The sequence below is a fragment of the Perognathus longimembris genome, chromosome 24, assembly GCF_023159225.1.
Source record: "Perognathus longimembris pacificus isolate PPM17 chromosome 24, ASM2315922v1, whole genome shotgun sequence".
Taxonomy (NCBI): Eukaryota; Metazoa; Chordata; class Mammalia; order Rodentia; family Heteromyidae; genus Perognathus; species Perognathus longimembris.
Genome location: NC_063184.1, coordinates 28,382,376 through 28,403,019, shown reverse-complemented (window position 1 = coordinate 28,403,019; position 20,644 = coordinate 28,382,376). Strand labels below are relative to the sequence as shown.

At 42.0% G+C, this 20,644-nt stretch overlaps 1 protein-coding gene across 2 annotated transcripts in view; it reads right to left on the bottom strand.

Annotated features, from left to right (window-relative positions):
* Nr3c2 (nuclear receptor subfamily 3 group C member 2) overlaps positions 1 to 20,644 on the bottom strand; it is a 202,593-nt gene that overhangs the window by 33,167 nt on the left and 148,782 nt on the right. For both annotated transcript variants that reach the window (XM_048333746.1, XM_048333747.1), the window contains exon 4: positions 11,681 to 11,797. In XM_048333746.1, the coding sequence (XP_048189703.1) occupies positions 11,681 to 11,797 (117 nt within the window). The remainder of the gene's footprint in view (positions 1 to 11,680; positions 11,798 to 20,644) is intronic.

Sequence of the window (20,644 nt, the reverse complement as noted above, 5' to 3'; positions counted from 1 at the left end):
TCACGTGAGCACCTATTCTGTATTCATCTAGCCAGGTAAGACATAAAGCCTTTAATGCGCAGACTTAAAAGGAGATATCGGGTGTAAAAATCTACGAGCACCTGGAGCGAGCTATGGGGAGAACCTGGAATGTGCTACCAGCTAGAGCATGCCACACGCTCTTCCACAACCTCTGCGGTCTAGGCAGCTGGGGACTGCGGCCCAAGTGCAGCTCTGGCCTAGAGCAGCGGAGTGAGTTAATGAGACCCCCACCCCACAGCCCTGCCAGGAGGAGGAGCCTCCGGTACAGCTCCAACTCATCCTAGGCTCAGAGGAGCGCCCTGCTGCACAGAGGTCTGGAATCCCTAATCCTTACATTGCAGCAGGAGAGCATTTTAGAAATATTTTCCGAAACACGCAGGATTAAAATGATCTCAGACCTTGAAAGACTATCCATTGCTCTGAAAAACATCAACACCACCTACAGTCCTCTGTGCTCCCTCCCCCAACCCAGCCCCGGGCCCCGCCCGTTTTCAGAAGTCCTTTGTTTCATCCAGGTAAGGTCAAGACCGTTGACTCCCCCCTCATTTCCCCTACATAGTTTTGCTAGTGGAGAGACAGGAGGCGATTATTAATTGAGGATCTCTACGCCAGACACGGACAAAGCATCTTCTAGCTATGATGCAGGTGAGGGTTATCCTGTGACCACCGTACAGAGAGAGGGGTAGAGAGATTTGTAGAACCATGAGGGCTGCCCTTCCAGTTACCATAGCTGTTAGAGGACCCGATATATACAGAAAATGACAGCAGAGAAAGCCCATTCCATTTGCAGCGCACCTCTAAACAAGAGGTCAGGGGAAGAATTGGAGCCCAACTGACTTTCTCAACCATCTACAGAGCTACTGCTGAGTGGCCCCTATTGGCAAAGACTGTATTTTTTTTTTTTAAACTGGTAGCCTAGACAACCTAAACCAAGCAATCGACGCACGAAAAGCTGTCTTCTAACTTGCCTAGCACAGCCAACTTCTGCATACTTAGGGGGCTGCTGCTCTGAAAGGCAATGCCAGCTTTTTGCTTTTGCAAATCTTAATCTAAAAAGACAGAAGTCAAACCCATCAGTCGATGTAAGATGTAGAACTGAAGTCAGGCATAGCGGCACACACCTATAATCCAACACGTGGAGGCTGAGGTAGGAGATTATAATTAAGGCCAGACTGAACTATAAAACAAGACATTCAAAAAATTTTTATGGGGGAATCTTTATTATTTCTTACTAACAATAAAGCTCCTAAGCTACATTGAAATGGTTACGTTTTTCTTTGAATATATATTCATATATATATATATACCCATATATATTCATATATATACATTCATTTATATCAAACTGGCATTCTTTAGAATTATTTATTTAATCTTTATTTCCCTCATAAATTCTATTCCCTGGGAATAATTGTGCTGAAGATTGATATGCGCAGACTCAAAAATTCTGAGAACTTTTATAATACTGACCACTTGAAATCAGCATTGTGATAAGTTGGCTAAAGGCAGCTCCTTCTGTTTCAAAGCTACCAGGGTAGCCTTCTTGGTACATGTTTGAGTGGAGGATTTATTGCATGAAGCAACATCTCATTGGTATGCAAGGTAAATAGACTCATTACGGGATAGTTTATGAGGAAACATTACTGTTGTTACAAGGTCACAGAGGTGAACAAGGTATGAGAACCACGGAGGTGGCTTTGACCTGGAAAGACTCCAGCACTGTGTTTAATTAGCTTTGCCCTCCAAGTTCATGGACACAATTTGTGAAGGAATATGAAAATCCATGCTGGACAGAAAATCACAGGATGGCCTCAGCAGACTACCCCCATGTAGAAGTCAACTCACAGGCATCTAAGTTAAGCCAATATGATGAGAAAAAGGACTAAAGTGGTTGTGAGCTGGTTAGTGTGCATGCAAGTCCTTAGCACCAAAACAAAAATAAAGCTCATCAAATGAATGTATGAGGAGAAGGTAAGCAATAATAACACTACTAATAATATTATTTTAAAGAAATTATATGCAGGTGATGCCTTAACTAAGTGTTCAAAGAACATTTAAAATAGAATGCACAGGGTGTGTGTGTGTGTGTGTGTGTGTGTGTGTGTGTGTGTGCGTGCGCACGCACGCAGCAATTCTAGAATTTGAATATTCTTTTTCAAGTCTGGTGCTCTACCACTTGAATCATATCTCCAGCTCAGTTTTCCTTTGGTTGGTTTTGTGGTTTCAAGTCACAGTCATCCATGCCTAAGCCTCCTGAGTAGTTAGGATCATTTTAAAATCATGTTCTTGGGGCTGGGGATTTATAGCTCAGCGGAAGAGCACCTGCCTGCTGAGCGCAAGGCCCCGAGTTTGGTCCTCAGCTCTGGGGGGAAAAAAAAAAAAATATATATATATATATATATATATATATGACCAAAAAAAAATCATGTTCTCAGTACCTCTTTTTGCTCTTCATTGAGCATCTGTTTCTATTTTAATGGTTCCTACATCTTGGTCCATTGATGTTTTCGCTGGGCCCTTATAAGTTGGATGAACCCAATAATTGTGAGACAAAAAGGGGTTGCCTGGATTAAATCAATTTTAGAATTATAAACAATGATTTGTAGCACTTAAGTATATACTTAAGAAATAAACAGTCCTTTTGAGGAATGAAGACGGCATATATACAGGCCAGATGACCATTCTAGTTTGATAATACCAATATTCTCAAAAAATAATTCTTCCCTCTTAATTCAATATTCTTCATGTAAAAATTACTCATAGAAAAATACTCAAAAATTACATCATTATAATTCTAGTTATTTTTCTAAGAGCTACTATTTAAGAAGCATATTTTACATATTAAAAAATCAACTCAACACGAACCAGATCACAAGTCACCTTTTACATTATTTATATAAAAGTAAACTGTTCCACTGAGCTAGAGATTATTACAGGATGATTAAAAAAGTAGTAAGATCACTTTGTAAGAAAAGAGGAAGCGAGGCTAGATAATGAACAGGAAGCAACAGTCATGGTTTGATATAAAATTCTTTTCACAATTGGTGCAGCATAGAAAAATGTGTGTATTTCTTAGTACTACCTACATTAAGGGCTTATACAAATCTAAGACAAAAAAAAGGTAGAATTCTCGAAATCTTCACAAAAGAAGCTAATACCTGTCAGGATCCAGTGGCTCATATCTGGAATTCTAGCTACTCAGGGGGCTGAGATCTTGACGCCCTGGCAGAAAAGTCCATGAGATTCTTATCGCTAATTAACCTCCATAAAGCTGGAAGTAGAGCTGTACCTCAATTGCTGGTGCACTAGCTTGGAGCGCAAAGAAATGAAGGGCTAATGCTCAGGCCCTGAATTCAAGCTTCAGTGCTGGCACAAGGAAACAAATAAAGCTAACATTACTATAAAAAAAGGATGAGCGAAAGTCCTGAGACCAAGATGCCCCTCAAATTGGAAAGACAAGAAAACGAATGTTACTGTTTTATGACTCTTATGCATCTTAAATAAATATCACTCCACATTGTATCCCGCTGACATGATCAGAACGGGTCTAAATTAAGAATTATAGTAGGCCCATGACGGGTGTACTTGAAAAAGAAAAGGTATTTTTCTAGGCAGGGGTTCTCTTCAGGATGCAGGCTGAATTGGTCTGGAAACTCGCAAATGGAGCGGAACCAAACACCACGGCTCTTCTGGCTTCTCAGACTTCCATCCAGCTTTCTCATCCTGAGGCGGAGGATGTCAGGTGCTGGCCGGCCTTAGATGGGGTGCAGGGCCACACCCAGTGTGGGTGGGGTGACTTGGGGGAGGGTCCCAGGCCTGCCCTGCCCACCTGTGGACAGACTCCCTTCTATTCTTCCTTCCCTCTGGCTCTCTGGCACAGTAGAAACTCCAGTACTGTGAGGCTCTCTTAGAACCCAATCCAGCACAGTAGAGCGGGCTAGAGCTCCTGAAAAGAATACGCTTTCCATTTAACTTTCAGAAGGATTCTTCACGTTTACATCATTGAACTATAAAAAAAACAAAACACACCAAGAGTCTAAGAGAACCAGTTCCTCATAAACAGGATGCTAACTCATTACATGAACTTTTAGGAACAGTTTAGCATGAAAGAACAGGTTACTCGTGGTGATGGCTGGTAATCTGTATGCTTTTTCTTTTCCTGATGAGATTAGGCCACGCACTTAGATGAGAAGGAGCCCAAGTCTCCCATCCAGGCTGCCCTGTGGCTCCCTGAGGTTCTCTGAGGAGGTTCACTGAGGTACGAAGGAACCGGGGTCTTTCCTGCAGGTCCTTCCTAGAGAGCTCACGATTCACGTTCTCAAAAGTTCTATCTCCTTACAAGAAGCAAATGATACAAAACTAGATGTGTCTCTTCTCTCCAAGGCTTGCCATTCATTTCCTTTTCACTATCCTGCTTGGGTTCCAAAGGTAGCTATCTAGGCCTTCACTGGCTGTGGGCTTGGGACACTGGCATATGAATCCGAAGGAATGGAGGGGGACAGGCCAGCCCAGCACCAATACCAGGTCTCTTCACTGTGACCCAGAGCCGGTTCTTCCATGCGGACAGGGACAAAGGTCAATTTCGTACCCACTGTTTTCCAAATGGATGGTGTGGTTTTAAGTCACCTACCACAGGAAACACGATGCTTAGTCCCCTATTCTCACTTTGAAACTGGATTCTAATTTTGAACCCCTGTATTTGAATGGGGACGATACAAGCCTATAACTTTCCCTGTGGAGAAGTTCTGTCCTTTAATGGCATTTTCTTTTGATCCTACAGCTGGAGTCAGAAATTCTCTTGTAGATTCAGATCAGCTCCATTTACAGATATATGCTGTTGGAGGATAAATATCACGAGACCACGTCCAACATAGCAAGGCTTTCTATCTTCATTTGTTTGCTTTCTGGACTTTTATACTTAGAACTGGTCTACGAGTTTTGACTGCATTTCAAGAAGATATTGTCTGTAGATCTGACCTCAAATCCTCTGAATTAAAGTCTTTTCTTTTTCTCTTGTTTGATTCTTTGTCCATCTTTGGAGGGATACGGAAGGCACAGAAATGGAGGGACAAAGGGCAAACAAGTGCAGCACTGGTGCTCACTAGACACTCTATTGAAAATGAACTGTACCACTTCTGGGTGGAGATGGGAGTGAAAAACTGGGAGACAGTAAAGGAAAGGGTGACCTTGTCCAAAAAGAAATATTCATTGCCTGATTTCTAGAACTGTAACCCCTCTGGACGTCACCTTTATAGTAACGATAAAAAAATAAATTTAAAAAGCCACTCTATTTATGACAGATGTAGCAGCTGCCATGAGTTGAAGCCACCGTGGACAAGTAATTCATATGTCACATCCTTGCAATAGTTCCATGTAGCAATTAGCATGTGGTGTATCAATCTCATGAGTCATAAGCCAGACTCCGTACCGTTGGCTTCCTTACTGGCCATCCACGAGCGGGAACGCATGTCTCAGGATGGCATGGGAGCCTCCCACAGGACTGTACCAGCCAGCTGTGTGGCTGCCCGGCTCCCGGGGGCAACTTCTCGCTGGAACCCCCTGCAGATAACAAGGCCCACACCTCTAGGGCTATAGTCTATTGAACATATTTCAAAGTGGCCAGTCCCTCGAGTGGCAGGCCTGCACCAGCCGATCTCTGTCCATTCAGACATGGCTACCAGGCGAAGGAATGCCCAGGTAACACCTGGACAGAATCCATGGATCTCCAGCCATGGAGACAAAGCAGGTGTTGTCAGAGACCAATGCCAGAGTGGTGATGGTTCAGTGAGACCTAAAACCGGTAAGGTCAGAGGACTAAAACCTAACCTGTCCTTTTGCAAGGCTCTTGTGAGGGTTGTGCAAACACATGGATTTAAAATATTGTTTTCAAGAAGTCTTCCCAAGGAAAGAAACATTTATCAAAATTAAAAACATTAAAAAAATTTAAAACAGCAATAGAGGGGGGGAAAAATGGAAGCTAAAGGGCTGGAGAAAGTCAACTAAAAGTCATTCTTCTCTTAGGAAAAATAGAGCCAATGTGGCAACCCCTGAAAGAGTAGTTCTCAGCCTGAGTGAAGTAGCTAATGTGAAGAAAAAAAATTAAGGAAAGTTAGGATGCCTGTGATTCAATCAAATTTATTGCAGAATAATCTCCACGAGCCAGGCACAAGCAACCATGTTTAAAATAAAGATTTCACAGATGATTCTCAGATGCACTGAGAACTGAGAATCACCCAACAGCGTGGCTTCCTTCCAGAGCTTTCCTGGGATTCCTGCTATTTCTCCATATAATCCTTCTGCATTTGGCTTAAAATTTCTAATTTGACTCAACTTCGTCTAAAAATCTGAGTATATATAGAATGGGAAAGTGTTCTTTATACTACTACTGTTAAATATTTTTTGCTTAAACACACATGCATATGCAATGAGCCCATAAGCATATGCAAACGTTCCCAATTAGCATGATATGTCTCATTAACTCTTATTTTTCTGTTTATTTTCCCATTGTGGCGTATTTTGTCTTCCTATGTAAATAGCAAATAAGGACGGAACGATTTCTACTTGTGAGTTAGTGTAACTGTGGCTTTGGTTTGAAGATTACTAGAGTAAGAAAATTTTGTGTTGAAAGAACTCTTCAAGGTTATATTTATATATGCATCGATACGTATATCTATGTATATATATGTGTTAAATTGTTTATTAGAATTTTAACTCTCAGTTCTCTGGCAGTTGCTGAAGGTCATTTCTGACCTTCTTTCTGTGTACTAACAGTAATGGAATGAGTTGAATGGAGACCACGGAAGAACCAGAGGGTGAAGCTAAAAGGACACTGGAAAGCTTATGCCTAGTCCCAGCCTTTAGCTCACAAGCGATTCTCAGGCTCTGGCACAAAAGCTCCTGGACCATGGGCCCCGGTCACCGCCTCCTAGCACATGGGGTGGAATCGGGGATACGGCAGGAAGCAGCGAGGAAGGGGTAGAGAATGCTGGGTTGGGAGCCCTGTGTTGCATTTTTCTGTCTCTAATAATACCACCTTGAACTCCAGCTTCCTCCCAGGCTGGGTGGGAGCGCTCAGAACCTGTCTGTGATCCTGGGCCCCAGAGCAGTCAGAGACACCCCCAGGGACGGCCTCCTTCTTGGTTCCAGGGCTGTCTCAGGCTCTAGTGTGGTGCCCTACGTACTTTCAGGGAAAGAAAAAGACACGGACAGCCCGCTCTTCTCAGGCCTGGGCAGGAAAATGTGGATCGACTCCTCGCTTCTAGTACCTGCTAACAGGGCCATCGCGGAGGGTCAGGCTCAGCTGAGCCTGGGCTCAGAACAGCTGCGCTTTTCCTTGCAATTTCTCACGTCTTCTGCTGTCCTTTCCTTTGCACGCGTACTAAAAGCCCAGCAGGATTTCAGAGAAAAGCAACAGTACGGGGACAGGAAGGAAGGAGTGGGTCTAGAGAAAAGGAGAATGGCTGTTTCATAGCTGTGGTTTCTGAGAAACTCATCACTCCCCTCCCTTGCTTCCTTCCTTCCTCCTTCCTCTCTACTTTTCTCCCTCCCTCCTTTCTTTCCTACCTTCCTCTTTTTCTCGTTCCTTTCTTTCTTTCTCTTTTCTCTCTTTCTTTCTTTTTCTTTCTTTCTTTCTTTCTCTCTCTCTCTCTCTTCCTTCCTTCCTTCCTTCCTTTCTTCCTTCCTTTCTTTCTTTCTTTCTTTCTTTCTTTCTTTCTTTCTTTCTTTCTTTCTTTCTTTCTTTCTTTCTTTCTTTCTTTCTTTCTTTCTTTCTCTTTCTTTCTTTCTTTTTTGCTAGTCCTGGGGCTTGAACTCAGGGCCTGAGCACTGTCTCTGAGCTGCTGTTGCTCAAGGCTAGCACTCTACCACTTGAGCCACAGCGCCACTTCTGGCTTTTTCTGTGTATGTGGTGCTGACGAATCAAACCCAGGACTTCGTGTATGCTAGGCAAGCACTCTACCACGAAGCCACATTCCCAGCCCTTACCTTCCTCTTTTTAAAATCGATGTGAGTTGGGGACAGGTTAGGACAGCATGCAGATCAACTGATAGGACAGGAAAGAGTTTACTCCAAAATGTTTTGGCTTTTGTTTTCAGAGTCATAATCATTAAATGTTATTATGCTATTTTAACATCACCCTTATTTCCCAAAAGAGTGAAGAGGAGAGGGGTTACACGGGTTGGAGATGCCCTGCTTTGCTGTGACACTGGAAAACATCTGAAAAGGTTTTAATTTAATTCAATTCACAATTTTAGTTTTAGAAATTGTCTCACATTAAAGGTTAAGAACCACACTATTAAAAAACAACAACACAGTAACACTGCTTGGGTTTCTTTTCCCAAACTGAAACTAAAAACAGGGCTCCAAAAGAAATTGGAAAAGGGGGGAAAAAAAAAAGGTATATATGACCACAATGGGCAATTCCACTTGGTGAATTCATGAACCGGAAGTGCGTATGCTGTACCCTGAACTTAAGGACAACCTCAATTTCCAGTCTTTTCATTACTGACTGGCTACTTGCAACGACCTCAAATCTCAAAGTAAACTGTCTCTTAGCAAGTTATGTTTATTACTAATCTTTTTTTAACCCAAACCCACAAAACCCTGTGTGTACAGAAACCATCAACAAGTGAAATGAGGTGTGCACCGTGTGCCGTGGCACACCTTCCTTACAAGCAGTTCCAGACACGGGTAAAATGTCTGTGTGCTATAGATTCAAGGAAGGCGCTGGAGCCAATGCACTTAGAGTGGCCCTTGTCTGAACAGCACCGGGCTGCCGGGCACGGCTCAGGTGCCAGAAACACAGTGGCCTTTGACCAGCTCGGTTAGCTTCGTTGTGCTTGTCACATATCAAGTGGATATATTAATTGTGGAGCTGTGAGGCTTCAATGGAAGGACAGCGTGCACGGACGCACACACACACGCACACACACACTCACACAGCCGGACAAGAAAATGATATCCCAATGTGTTTCCGTGTCTCTGACCTCCTCCCACGCCCCAGGTCTTACCCCTCTTTTGCCCCTCAAAGTGTACACGGAGGGCTTCTCAACAGCTCCCCCACCTGCCTAAAGAACAGCTCTTGTTTTGGAGCTGTTGTCTAAGGGACCTGGGGCATGCTGTAAATTCACAGTCTTCCTTGGCCAAGCCGGACCCTCCCTCCTCTTCACTCCTGAGAGTTGTTCTGTTCTGTAGGCAGTCTTCTTTACTCCCCAAGTCCTAACGGTCTCCATCCTTTCTATGTTCTAGTCAACAGGCTTCTTTTTTTTGTAAAATAGATATATACAAGTGGCATGGATTAAGAGGCACTGTACTAGTTGCATGCCAGTGGCTCACGCCTCTAATCCTAGCCACTTGGGAAGCTGAGATCTGAGGATCGTGGTTCGAAAGTCAGCCAGGGGAGGAAAATGTGTGAGACTCCTATTTCCACTTAATCAGCAAGAAAGCTAGAAGTAGAGGTGTGGCTTAAGAAGTAGAGCACCAGCCTTTAGCCAAATAGCTCAGGTATAATGCCCAGGCCCTGAGTTTAAGCTCGCGCGCGTGCACACACACACACACACACACACACACACACACACACACACACACAGAGCACAGTGCTTTGAATTTATCTATTTATTGTCGGTCCTGGGGCTTAAACTCAGGGCCTGGGCACTGTCCCTGAGCTTTTTCACTCAAGGCTAGCACTCCATCACTTTGAGCCATGGCACCACTTCTGATGTTTTGTACTTACAAGCAGACATGATAAATTGAGACCTCCTTGTATAATTGTTTAAAGTTAATACTAAACATTAAAGTAAAACATAAATGTAAAAAAACAAAAATAAATTAAATTGATATACAAGTTACCAATACAAAATGTACTATTCTGAAATCTAATTGCTTTTGCCAAACAATATTTTGGAATAGGTTCATCCTAGCACATATAGACCTCCCTTTGTTTTCATTAAATTGGAAGACTACTCTGTAATTTATTTAATCAGTTTTGAACAGATGAATATTTAATGTATTTCTTATATTCAGTCATGCTACAATGAATATTTTATGCACACATCATTTCTTACACTGCAAAAATACACTTGGATAAATTCCTAAAAGTGGAACTGTTGAGTCAAAGGGTAGGAGCCTTTTAACATTTTATTGAAATAGCTAAATTACTCTCCATAGGAGTTATACCAATTTATGTTTCCAGCTAAAATGCATGAGCTCACCACTGAGTTTGACTTTATTTCTATCTGCTCATAAAATAATGCCATAAAAATGTTTTATTTTGCCAATCTGTAAAAAAAGTCTCATTATATTATAAATTTTTCTTAGTATGATTAGAATTAGGATCTTTTCATGGGTTTCAGAAACTGGGTATACTGCTTTTATTTCGTGAGTGTTCTAACTACCCATTTTTTTTTCTACTGAGTTGGTTTCCTTCCTTATGGAATTGTCAGACCTCTTGATTTATGAGTTTTAAGTATTCTTTCCAAAGTTATTCATGCTTGTCATTGTAGCAATTTTGATTTGTTTTAATAGTGCTGATTTTCTTAATCTTTTTTTGCCTTTATATCTTTGGGTATATTTTGTATCTAGGAGAGTATTTTAAAAATTCCCTGTTTTCTTTTAGTGCTTCTGTGGTTATTCTTCAAAGTTTAAATCTCTTAAGCACCAGAACATATTTTGGTGTACAGTAACTAGAGTTTAGACTCAGCATTCTTATCCAGATGGTGTACAGCTGTCATAAACTTTTTACTGAAAAACTTATCTTTGCTCCTCTGATCTGAAGTGCCAAACTTTATTATATGTTTATTTCTGGACATTCAGTTGATCTGTCTGATAATCAAGAAGCATATGCTACAAACTATTTTTAACTATAATAGGGATGTAATATGTTTTACTACCAAGTAGGACTAATTCTCCAAACTATCTTCGCTAGACTTTTCTTGATGTCCTTTAGGAGCTCCAAGTCATCAATTGTTATTTCCCTTATGATTATGCTACACTTACGAGTTAACTTGGGATAAACTTACATCTTTAGGAGGTTAATTCTTTCTATCCATGAACACTGTAGCTTTTTGCATTAGGTTCTAGTTTTCTACCCTTGCAACTTCTTTTTGTGAGCTTCTATATTATTTTAAAGACTTTTTGGTCACTCTCTTTGAATTAGGAATATATCGACACGTGTCAATGCTGTCACATATATCACCTTATTTCTAAACAGATGTAGAAAAAGTGTTCGCTAGGGTTTCACGGGAAAAAATGATCATTTTTGCTTGATTTTAGATTAAAAAAGACCAATTCCTGAAACTTACAACTCAGGCTTGAAACTTAGGGTTACAAATGTACAACATACCTCCTTTTAAACCTAGCTAAGGACTCCTGTCTGTGTATATGTATGTATGTATGTATGTATGTATGTATGTATGTATGTATGTATGTATTATTTCGTGCTGGGGTTTAAACTCAGGGCCTTGTGCTTGCTAGGCAGATACTCTACTGCTTAGCTATGCCTCCAGCCCCCTCATATGTTTTGGCACGAATACATCTTACTGGATATTTAGAAACCTTGTTCCATGCTAGACTCATTCATCTTCAAGTTTGGGGAGTAAACAGAGTCTAGAGTTATGGTACTGCACGTTAACAATTTTTAGCCAAGTAATACCACAAAGCTTACCTCCTAAGTTCATACCAGCTTGAAGGCATTTCTGAAGTCTGCAGGCAGGGCAGTTCTTTCTCCGAATCTTATCAATGATGCAGTCGTTTCTCCCGGCACATAAATAGTTGTGTTGCCCTGATTTAGTAATAAAAAAAAAACACCTGTTAAAACAGTGACTTTCCCTCTACTATGAAATATTACTACATATAATCAGAATTACGAAGCTACCTCTTCCTAGCCTTAAAATTCTTCTTGAAAACAAAGACAAACATGATTCATAATAGTATGGGCAGCGACGGTCAGCTTAATGTAGCTGCAGCTTCAGTTTACAAAGGATGGAACTGTCTCAGGCAGAAGTGCCACCAGCAGTTGGCATTATGTGCCTTTTGTATGGTGTGAGATGGAATACCAAAATTCCAGTATCTTCTATGACTACCCAGGCACAGAGTACACTTTATACTCCACAGAAATCAGTAGGTTTAATCTTTGTTTTACTCGTTTCAGGTCACCAAGTATTTATGGGGACGCCTCTTAGGTGCACAATACCATGAAACATTTGTAGAAGGGGCAGGTGTGATGTGGAGTTCTCTCCATTTCTGTGAATTGCTAAGACCTGTCATCACATCTTTGAGTAGGGTGAAAGATCTGAAAATATCAGAAATGGCTTAAAGCTAGCAGAAGCGGGAGGTCAGAATAATATAGGAAAGCTTCCAAACTTTGTTTTTTTGGAAAACGCCAAACTATAGATACAAAGACTACTAAGGTATAGTTGTTAAACAATAAACAAAAGGAAACAATTCTTAGATTTATGCACAATGGGAAGAAGTATATTAAAGGAGGGGAATCAAGGATAAATTTTATCTAAGGATAATTTTCATCAAGGATAAGTTTTTATCAAAACATTTTTTTCCAAACAACCGAGACCAGAAAGACAGTGTAATATCTTCAAAGACCGTCAACCTGCAGTTCTATATCTAATACAATTTTAAGAAACTCCATTTCTTAAAATAAAAGTGAAATAAAGACATTTTTGGATAAATAAGATAATTCATTGCTAGCAGAGTTTATTATAAGAGATAAAATAGAAAGTTACCTATGCTTAAACACACTGATGCCAAAAAGAAACTTTACAGAATAGATGAAAATTGAACACAGTAAATAAATGGGAATCTTTAAAGAAAGTTTGTCCCTTGAATCAGTTAAACACCAAACAAATATTTCACACCAAAATTATAAAAGCATGTGAGGCTGGTAAAATGTATACATATAGACTCACATTTCCAGTCCTAGCTACTTGGGAGGGAGGAAGAGAATAAGAGAATTATGATCGTAGGCCAACCATGGCAGAAACATTTCAAGAGAGCCCATCTCAATCAATAAAAAGCTAGGTGGGTGGCATGCAGCTGTCCTCTCAGGTAGATAGTATAAGGAGGAAAAATCACAAATCAAGCCAGCTTAAGGAAAAAAACACCAAACCCTATCTCCAAAACAACAAAGCAACAAAGACTACAGACATGGTGATGGAGTTTCTGCCCAGCAAGCTCAAAGCCTTGAGTTCTAGCACCAGGATTGCCCAAAGAGACATGAAACACAAATATACCACACAACTGCTGGTAGATACAAACTATTTTTCTTCATGCACTAAGAACAGGATGAGATGCAAGTATAATTTTCCTATTCTGCTGAGTTTTCTACATTGTGTATGGAACTATATGAACAAATTCAAGGAAGATTATGACAAGAAAATATCTTGTTTCCTCTAGAACAATACAGTAGTTCTCAATGTATGACTCCTGCATGAGTTATATCAGAATCACCTTAGAAATTGCCAGAAATTTCAATGTATAGTCTTCTCTTCAAACACGCTAACTCAAACACCTTGAGACAGGGCCTAGGGATCTGTGGGGTGTTTGTTTTTATTTCCTTTTTGTCTCTTTTTTTTTTTTAAATTTCTGTGCCCTCTGTCTTGCATATATAAGTTTATCTGATTTGGGGAGGGGAAGTGGAAGCACAGAAATGGTGGGACAAAGGGTGAACTAATTCAGCAGTGGTACTCACTAGATACTACCTTGGCAATAAACCTGGAGGGGTCCAGGCATGTGGAAGGGAAAAACTGGGAGAACATGGAGGGTTTGACACTGTTCAAAAACAAATGTACCCATTACTTGACTTAGGAAACTGTAACCCCTCTGTCATCATGTTTATAATAAAAATATTTTTATTAAGTAGTTGTACAAAGGAGGTACCATTCAACAAAGCAGTTTTTGAATAAAATGCATCTTGATCAATGTTTCCCCTTTCAACATTCAGAATCTGTGTTAGTAGAACCATAAATATGATTTAAAGTTTGAGAAATACTGCTTTGTAACAACTGTTAGAAAAGTAATAGTAAGAGATAATAATGGTGTAAAAGAGAATATGTCAAAAAGACATAAAAAGGTAAGTGAGCAAATAACAAAAAGTAAAGGTCAAAGGTATAAATCCAAGAATAACAATAATTACATTAAATATAAATGATCTAAACACTTGAAAGTCAAACATGTAGACTAGATTCACAAAGCCACACTTAAGTATGCACTAAGATGCATTTTTAAATAAAAACTAGACAGGTTGTCAGTTAAAGGATGAAAAAAAATGCAAGCAATGCAACCAGTAAGTATACAGAAAACGGATGTGGTTATTTTTACATCAGACAAAGAAAATTGTAAGAGAAAGAATACTGCAAGTTTAAAGAAAGTCATTTCATTCTGGTCAAATTGAGATGTAACAATTCTAAAAATGTAGGCATGTAATAGAGTTTCCAAATAAACCAGGCAGAAACTGACAAAAACGGAAAGATAACAGATATATACCACACCCTGGCTGGAAAATGAAAAATAATATAAAAGGATCTAACCAATCCCCCTGACAGTTCACTTTATTTGCATTTAGGTCACACAACGACAACTGTACAACCAATGTATTTTTTAAGTCCATGTGGAATATTCACGTGAGAGAGTGGAACCCGACTCTTGGAAGCAAGCCTCAAAAGGGAAATGACGGAAATCACACACGATGGTGTTTTATGACCACAAAGGAATTAAATTATAAAAGCATATAAAAGATATTAAGAGACCCACATATTTGAAAATTAAACAACATATCTATAAACAATTTATGGGTTAAGAGAAAAAATAATAAGAGAAGTGACTGAATATTTCAAATTAAATGAAAGTAAAAACTCAACATATTAAATATTCTGGATGCAGTGAAAGTAGTACTATAGTGGGGCAGCTTTAGACGATTATATTAGAAAAGAAGAAATATTTAAAATTTATGACTTAAGATTGTACTTTAGAACTTGGAACTCAGAATCTCCAAGGAACTAATTTATAAAACATTAAAGAGTAGAAATCAATGACAAAGAAAAAAAAAGACACTGGATAGAGGAAAACCAGAATAAGTTGTTCTTGGTAAAGATGAATAAATCAGGAAACTGCAATGATCTGTGCATTCTGTTTTCTCAAGTCACCCCAGGATGACAGAGTGGCCGCCATACTGGGTCATGTTCATCTCACCCTGAATCCAATGACTGACAAGAAGGGTGAGCTCATTCACCTGCTCAGATCCAGAGCAATGATTCCACCCAACCACCAGGGGGCCAGGAGCTGGAATCACCTTCTGCAGAGAGGAGGAAGAACAGAAGCTACCCAGGGACCCCCTCCCTGAGGCTCATTATTAGTTCAGTCATGGTGGAGGTCAGACCATAAAACTCTGCCTCCATAACAGAAGTTCCTTTCAGAAATGACTTCTATTTTCTTAGACACATTTTAATGAGCCAAAGTTGAGAGATACTTATATAAATAAGCTACAATAAAAAAAAGTGAATAAGAAGCTACTTCTTGGTGAAGAAAATAAGCATCGGTGGACTATCACATTAAACAATAGAAGTGCAAAGCCTACTAGCTTTAAGTAAAGACTCAAAACATGAAGTATAATATTAGTGACACTATCACCCATCACCTCTTTGGAAAAAGAAAAAGGTAGGGTGAGAAATTTTTAAAAAGAGTCAATTCTCATTTAAGATGAGTAAAGAACTTCCTGCAGGCACAGAATACCACACGGTTAGGGAGGCCTCCTTGAGATAAAAAGGGCCCACTTGAGACAAGACAAATACGATGAGCTTTTTATCCCATCTTCAACCCTTACATTTTTCTGAAAGCTCACAAGGATGTGAGAGTGTTGAATTATATCCTTAGAGTAAACACAGGCCCCAAAGCTGAGACTCTCCAATCTGTTTGAAGCTCTGCTTAGCATTGTAGACCAGGGCCCAAGACTGTAAGAATAATGTACGACTCTAATGGAAAATTATCACTTCCTTATATTGTTGCTTGTAGTATCCCCTGTCTGTTTTCCAGGATTACGTAATATTGTTTACAAGTAAGGAGATGTACAAGCTCAGGAGACTGAATCCCTTGAAGGAAACCACCCAACGGGCACAAACAAGTTGGGGGACAGAAGATAGTGAGTAGAGCAGGTTGAGAACCAGGGCCTTGGGGAAGAAGAAACTGAGGTTTGGGAATTTAAAATACATTTCCAGACAATGATTCCACTCCATTCCACAGAGCTGCTTTTGTTTTATTTTCTTCTGCATTGGGGCAGGGCTGGGGGTTGAACCCAGGGCCTCACTCATACTGAGCAAAGTGTCCTACTACTGAGCCATATTACATCCTAAAAAAATGGAAGGCATGGCAGGGCACAAGGGGTCCACCTGGAATCCATTGCCTCCAAGACGTTGCCCTCTAGGGAGCAGAATGAGTACCCCAGAAGGACTAAGAGGCATTGTGTGATTTCGATACTGCAGGACATCAAGAAGGAAATGATTTATCTGAGTGGGATGGAGGAAAAAGGCCAAGAATGCCCTGAACTCAAGCCAGGGAGACACAGTTACACGGGTAGAGAGGAACTACTCTGGCTGGTTAGGCTCAAGCAGGCAGGGGCGGGGCAGCCATCTGTAGGACGAGGTCACTGGAGGATTCCAGGGGTTGCCAATGGTCGTGGACAAAGTCCTTTCCTCTCTGCATAGGACCTGGAGTATTACCAATCTCCCAGGGTTTGGAGCCCAGTGGTTTTATTAGGGAGTGGTCAAACCTTTAAGAGGTGGAACCTAGGAGAAGGGAGGGACATGTCCTTGAAGGACATATTGAGACCCCCAACTCTCACCCTCCCTTCCCCGCTACCTTCCTGCTGCCCTGAGTTGAGCAGACATACTCCTGACATAACTAATGCCTTACCCTAGGCCCAAGGCCACAAGGTCAAGCCACTGAGGACTGCAATCTCTGAGATCCTGAGCTAAAGAAAGTCCTTCCTCCTTTAGCTTAGATTATTTAAGGTAATTTGTCAATGTGATGGAAAACTAATACGGTGTCTTCTGGTTTCGGACCTACAGAAACCCCTGCTCAATGAATATTTCTAACCTGAATATCTCTCCAATGTTCACAAGCCGATCAACATGTCCCTAACTCCACGGACAACCCCCTTTCAAGACTCCTAGGGTCTCAGTTTGAATACTACATCCAGTTGTGTGGTAGGGGTCATTCTGGCTTTTCAATATTCTGATGGTTCTTTCTCCTGAGTTTCTCTGGAATCACACCTATGTCCATCAGTACTTTCTTGCCTCTCTTCAGGCTTCCTTGGGTAAACATATAAATTGTGAACTTCGGGGGGCTGGGGATATAGCCTAGTGGCAAGAGTGCCTGCCTCGGATACATGAGGCCCTAGGTTCAGTTCCCCAGCACCACATATACAGAAAACGGCCAGAAGCGGCGCTGTGGCTCAAATGGCAGAGTGCTAGCCTTGAGCGGGAAGAAGCCAGGGACAGTGCTCAGGCCCTGAGTCCAAGGCCCAGGACTGGCCAAAAAAAAAAATAAAAAATAAATAAATTGTGAACTTCGGAACCTTGCTCTGCCTGCATGATGTTAGGCAACTTTCCCTTATGTTTTTGAGCCTCCGTTTCCCGAGTTTTAGATTGGAACTATAAAGGCGCCTCCCTCAGGAGTTATGGTAAGGCCCACTAGACCATATCTAATGCCTCAAACAGTAGAGGGCACACAGAGAGGGTTCCATGACAGTGACAGCAGTCACTGTTATCATTGTACGATGGCTATCATCATCATCATCATCATCATCATCATCATCATCATCACAGAGTACTACACATTACCAGGATTGCTTCAATGGGCTTCCAATGAGCTGACCTGCTTCTACCACTTACCATTTGGACAGCAAATCATCACTACTCTTTGTCACAACTGGGGTTTGAACCCAGGGTCTCACAGGGCAGGTGTTCGGCCCCTTGAGCTGTGTCCCCCAGTTACTAGTCAAAAGATTTGTGACCTTCCAGTCACTTTTAAAAATCACCTATTCTCCCACAGACCTTCCAGAAACAAAAAGAAGAGTTCCTCTAGTTGGAATCACAGAAGGGACTTCCCTGCGGCCCTCTACGTGCTCCAATGGAAGCAAGGGGGGGGGGTCGCCTTGGGACAAACGCGCAGGGCCCCTGTGATCTTCCACCAAGGTGCAACTGTCTTGGCTAGGGCCGTCCTACACAGAGATTGTCTGAACCTCACGTCTATCTGGCATCACTGTGCTGACAGGCCATTCGGGGCTCTCACGTCGGAGGTCTCCACCCATGCCCCATGCTGCAGGGAGCTCAATGGAAGAGGCAGGCGGGGCAGAGCTCAGTGCGAGGAGACCCTACGGCTGCTCCGGGAATAACTGCCACTTGGATCAAGGCGACGACTGGTGCTTTTAGTTCTGGTGTCGCTGTCAGTATGCTTACTTTCACAAAGTGAAAACAGGTGGCCGGCCTTTTTTATATCTGTATCGCTAATGACAGGCGCAGATGTATAGTTAGTACTGACTCGGGAACACCCTAACTTACAAACACCCCCAAAACGACAGAGGAGCGGGGCCGGGTGCAGCCCGCAACCCCCTGCCGTCTGATCTTGGCTACTTTCAGCCCAACTTCAGGCCACGCTGGTGACACATCTTCCCCATTACCTCTTCTTAGGTTCTAGTTCCTATGATGTAACAGCTGTATCGTATTCATGCATCCACAACACCTCCGGGGACACACCCCGTCCTCCATCTCATCAGTGCTCTGCTCCTCTTGCTCCACCTGGAAAAACACTCTATCTTCAAGAAGCACAGCGCAGAGGCAGAGTAGCAAGGTACCCTTCCGTCTGTCAGAATCGGACGTGAGGAGTGCCAGACTCTAGGAGCCCTAAACCTATGTAGGGCACACACTTACAAGCACCCTTTGGTATCATTAAGGATTCACAAGAAAAGTCGATCCTTGAACCCGCTCGACCTGACAAGCAGTCACTCAGCCGAACAAGGGATGAACGCATTTCCAGGCTGGACAGAGGGCTGCAAATGCCCTGCATGAAAACCTTGGTGCACTGCGTGCCGCACCAAAAGTACTCAGGCCTGACTGCAGGATGTGAGAGCACACTGAATTCAGTAGTGACCCTTTCTCATCGCCCCAGAGAAGCAGCAGCTCGGAGGCCCTTCCTTGAACTGAGGGGACACATGTGTGCTCCACCCTCCAGAGGAGAAAGCTCCGGGTCACACTCAGGCCTTTCTCGAACCTGTTTACTTACTATGTTCATGAGTAGACTGGAGAAAGAATACAGTTGGCTTGTCTCAGCATCTACTCTGCCTCTTTTTGTTTTTCAGTTTGGTCAGAACCTAGCAGGACCATTGAACAGGTCTATCCGTGATCAAGGGCAGAGTCGTTTGATTCACATCTCAACAACTGGGATGCAGGCAGGAGATACTGAGCCTGAATCCTGCCACAAAAGTCCCAAGGCTCCTCCTCAGCCCAAGTCCCCTTCGGTCTTGCTCCCTGCTGACTAAGTTCGCAGATGTAGAACTCAAAAACAGAGAACATGAAGAATGTTGGCCCACTATGGGAAGGCAAATGTTGGGGTACAAAGCTCTTGATGACAGTCGAGCATACTGTAAATGGTTTTGCTGCAGTTGTTTTGGTTTTCCTTTAAAAACCACACAACTATCAAAGAACTCTCACCAGCGAATGTTTATGCTCGCCATGTTAGGTGAAAAGAAGCTTCACACCTTGTAGCTACATGCAAGATTAACTAAGAGACAGTAATTTATGAAAAAAGTTTAATATGTATGACCAGTGGAATGGTCTATCGCTTCATAATTGCTTCTGTACCCGAAATCAGTAAATCTGAGGGCTCCCTGGTGATGCTCTTTATTCAAACATGAGAAGCAGCCATTGCGGCCAGGCACCAAGCACACTTGTGATGAAATCCTGCTCCCTGAACTCCAGATGGGCACTCTGGAATAAGCACCCCTCCACGCTTCTCTGCTTCAAAAAGCCACTCACTGGCAACATCAGAGAGGCAAAATCTCACCAAGTCCTTCTGAACATGAACTTTTTGCTTCACTCTCATTTTCATGTTTAAAAGTCCATTTGTTGTCCTGCAGGAGGATTTTTTTTTCTCTCTCTCTAAAGCAGTTGACAACGGCGCAGCAACAGCAGCCTGTGTTTGCAGTCACTATTTTGGGCTACATCACATGTCACTTACATAACCTTGTTTAACTGCTCTTGAACTGGTTCAAACAACCTGGGAAATAGATTAGGGCCGGCCCTGCAAATTCCCGCATTGCAGACTTGGATGGGCCTTTTAGCAAGGGCTGCCTGGCGCGCGAGATGGCTCCAACAAGAACTGGTTATTCATTGTCAGGGCCAAATACAACATTTGATAATTAACTTCCTCCACTCAGTTCCAACCAGTCCACTCTGCCCATAATAAGCCACCAAACAATGCTCCCTTGCTGCTGGGCTTTCTGGGTAAGCCTGGACTGAATGCTTGGGGATGGGAAGGAAGGAAGGAGGCCTTCGTCACCTGAAGCCAAGTTATGCTTTCAGGATTCTGAGATGTTGACCTTAAAAGTCAGATTTGCATTTAT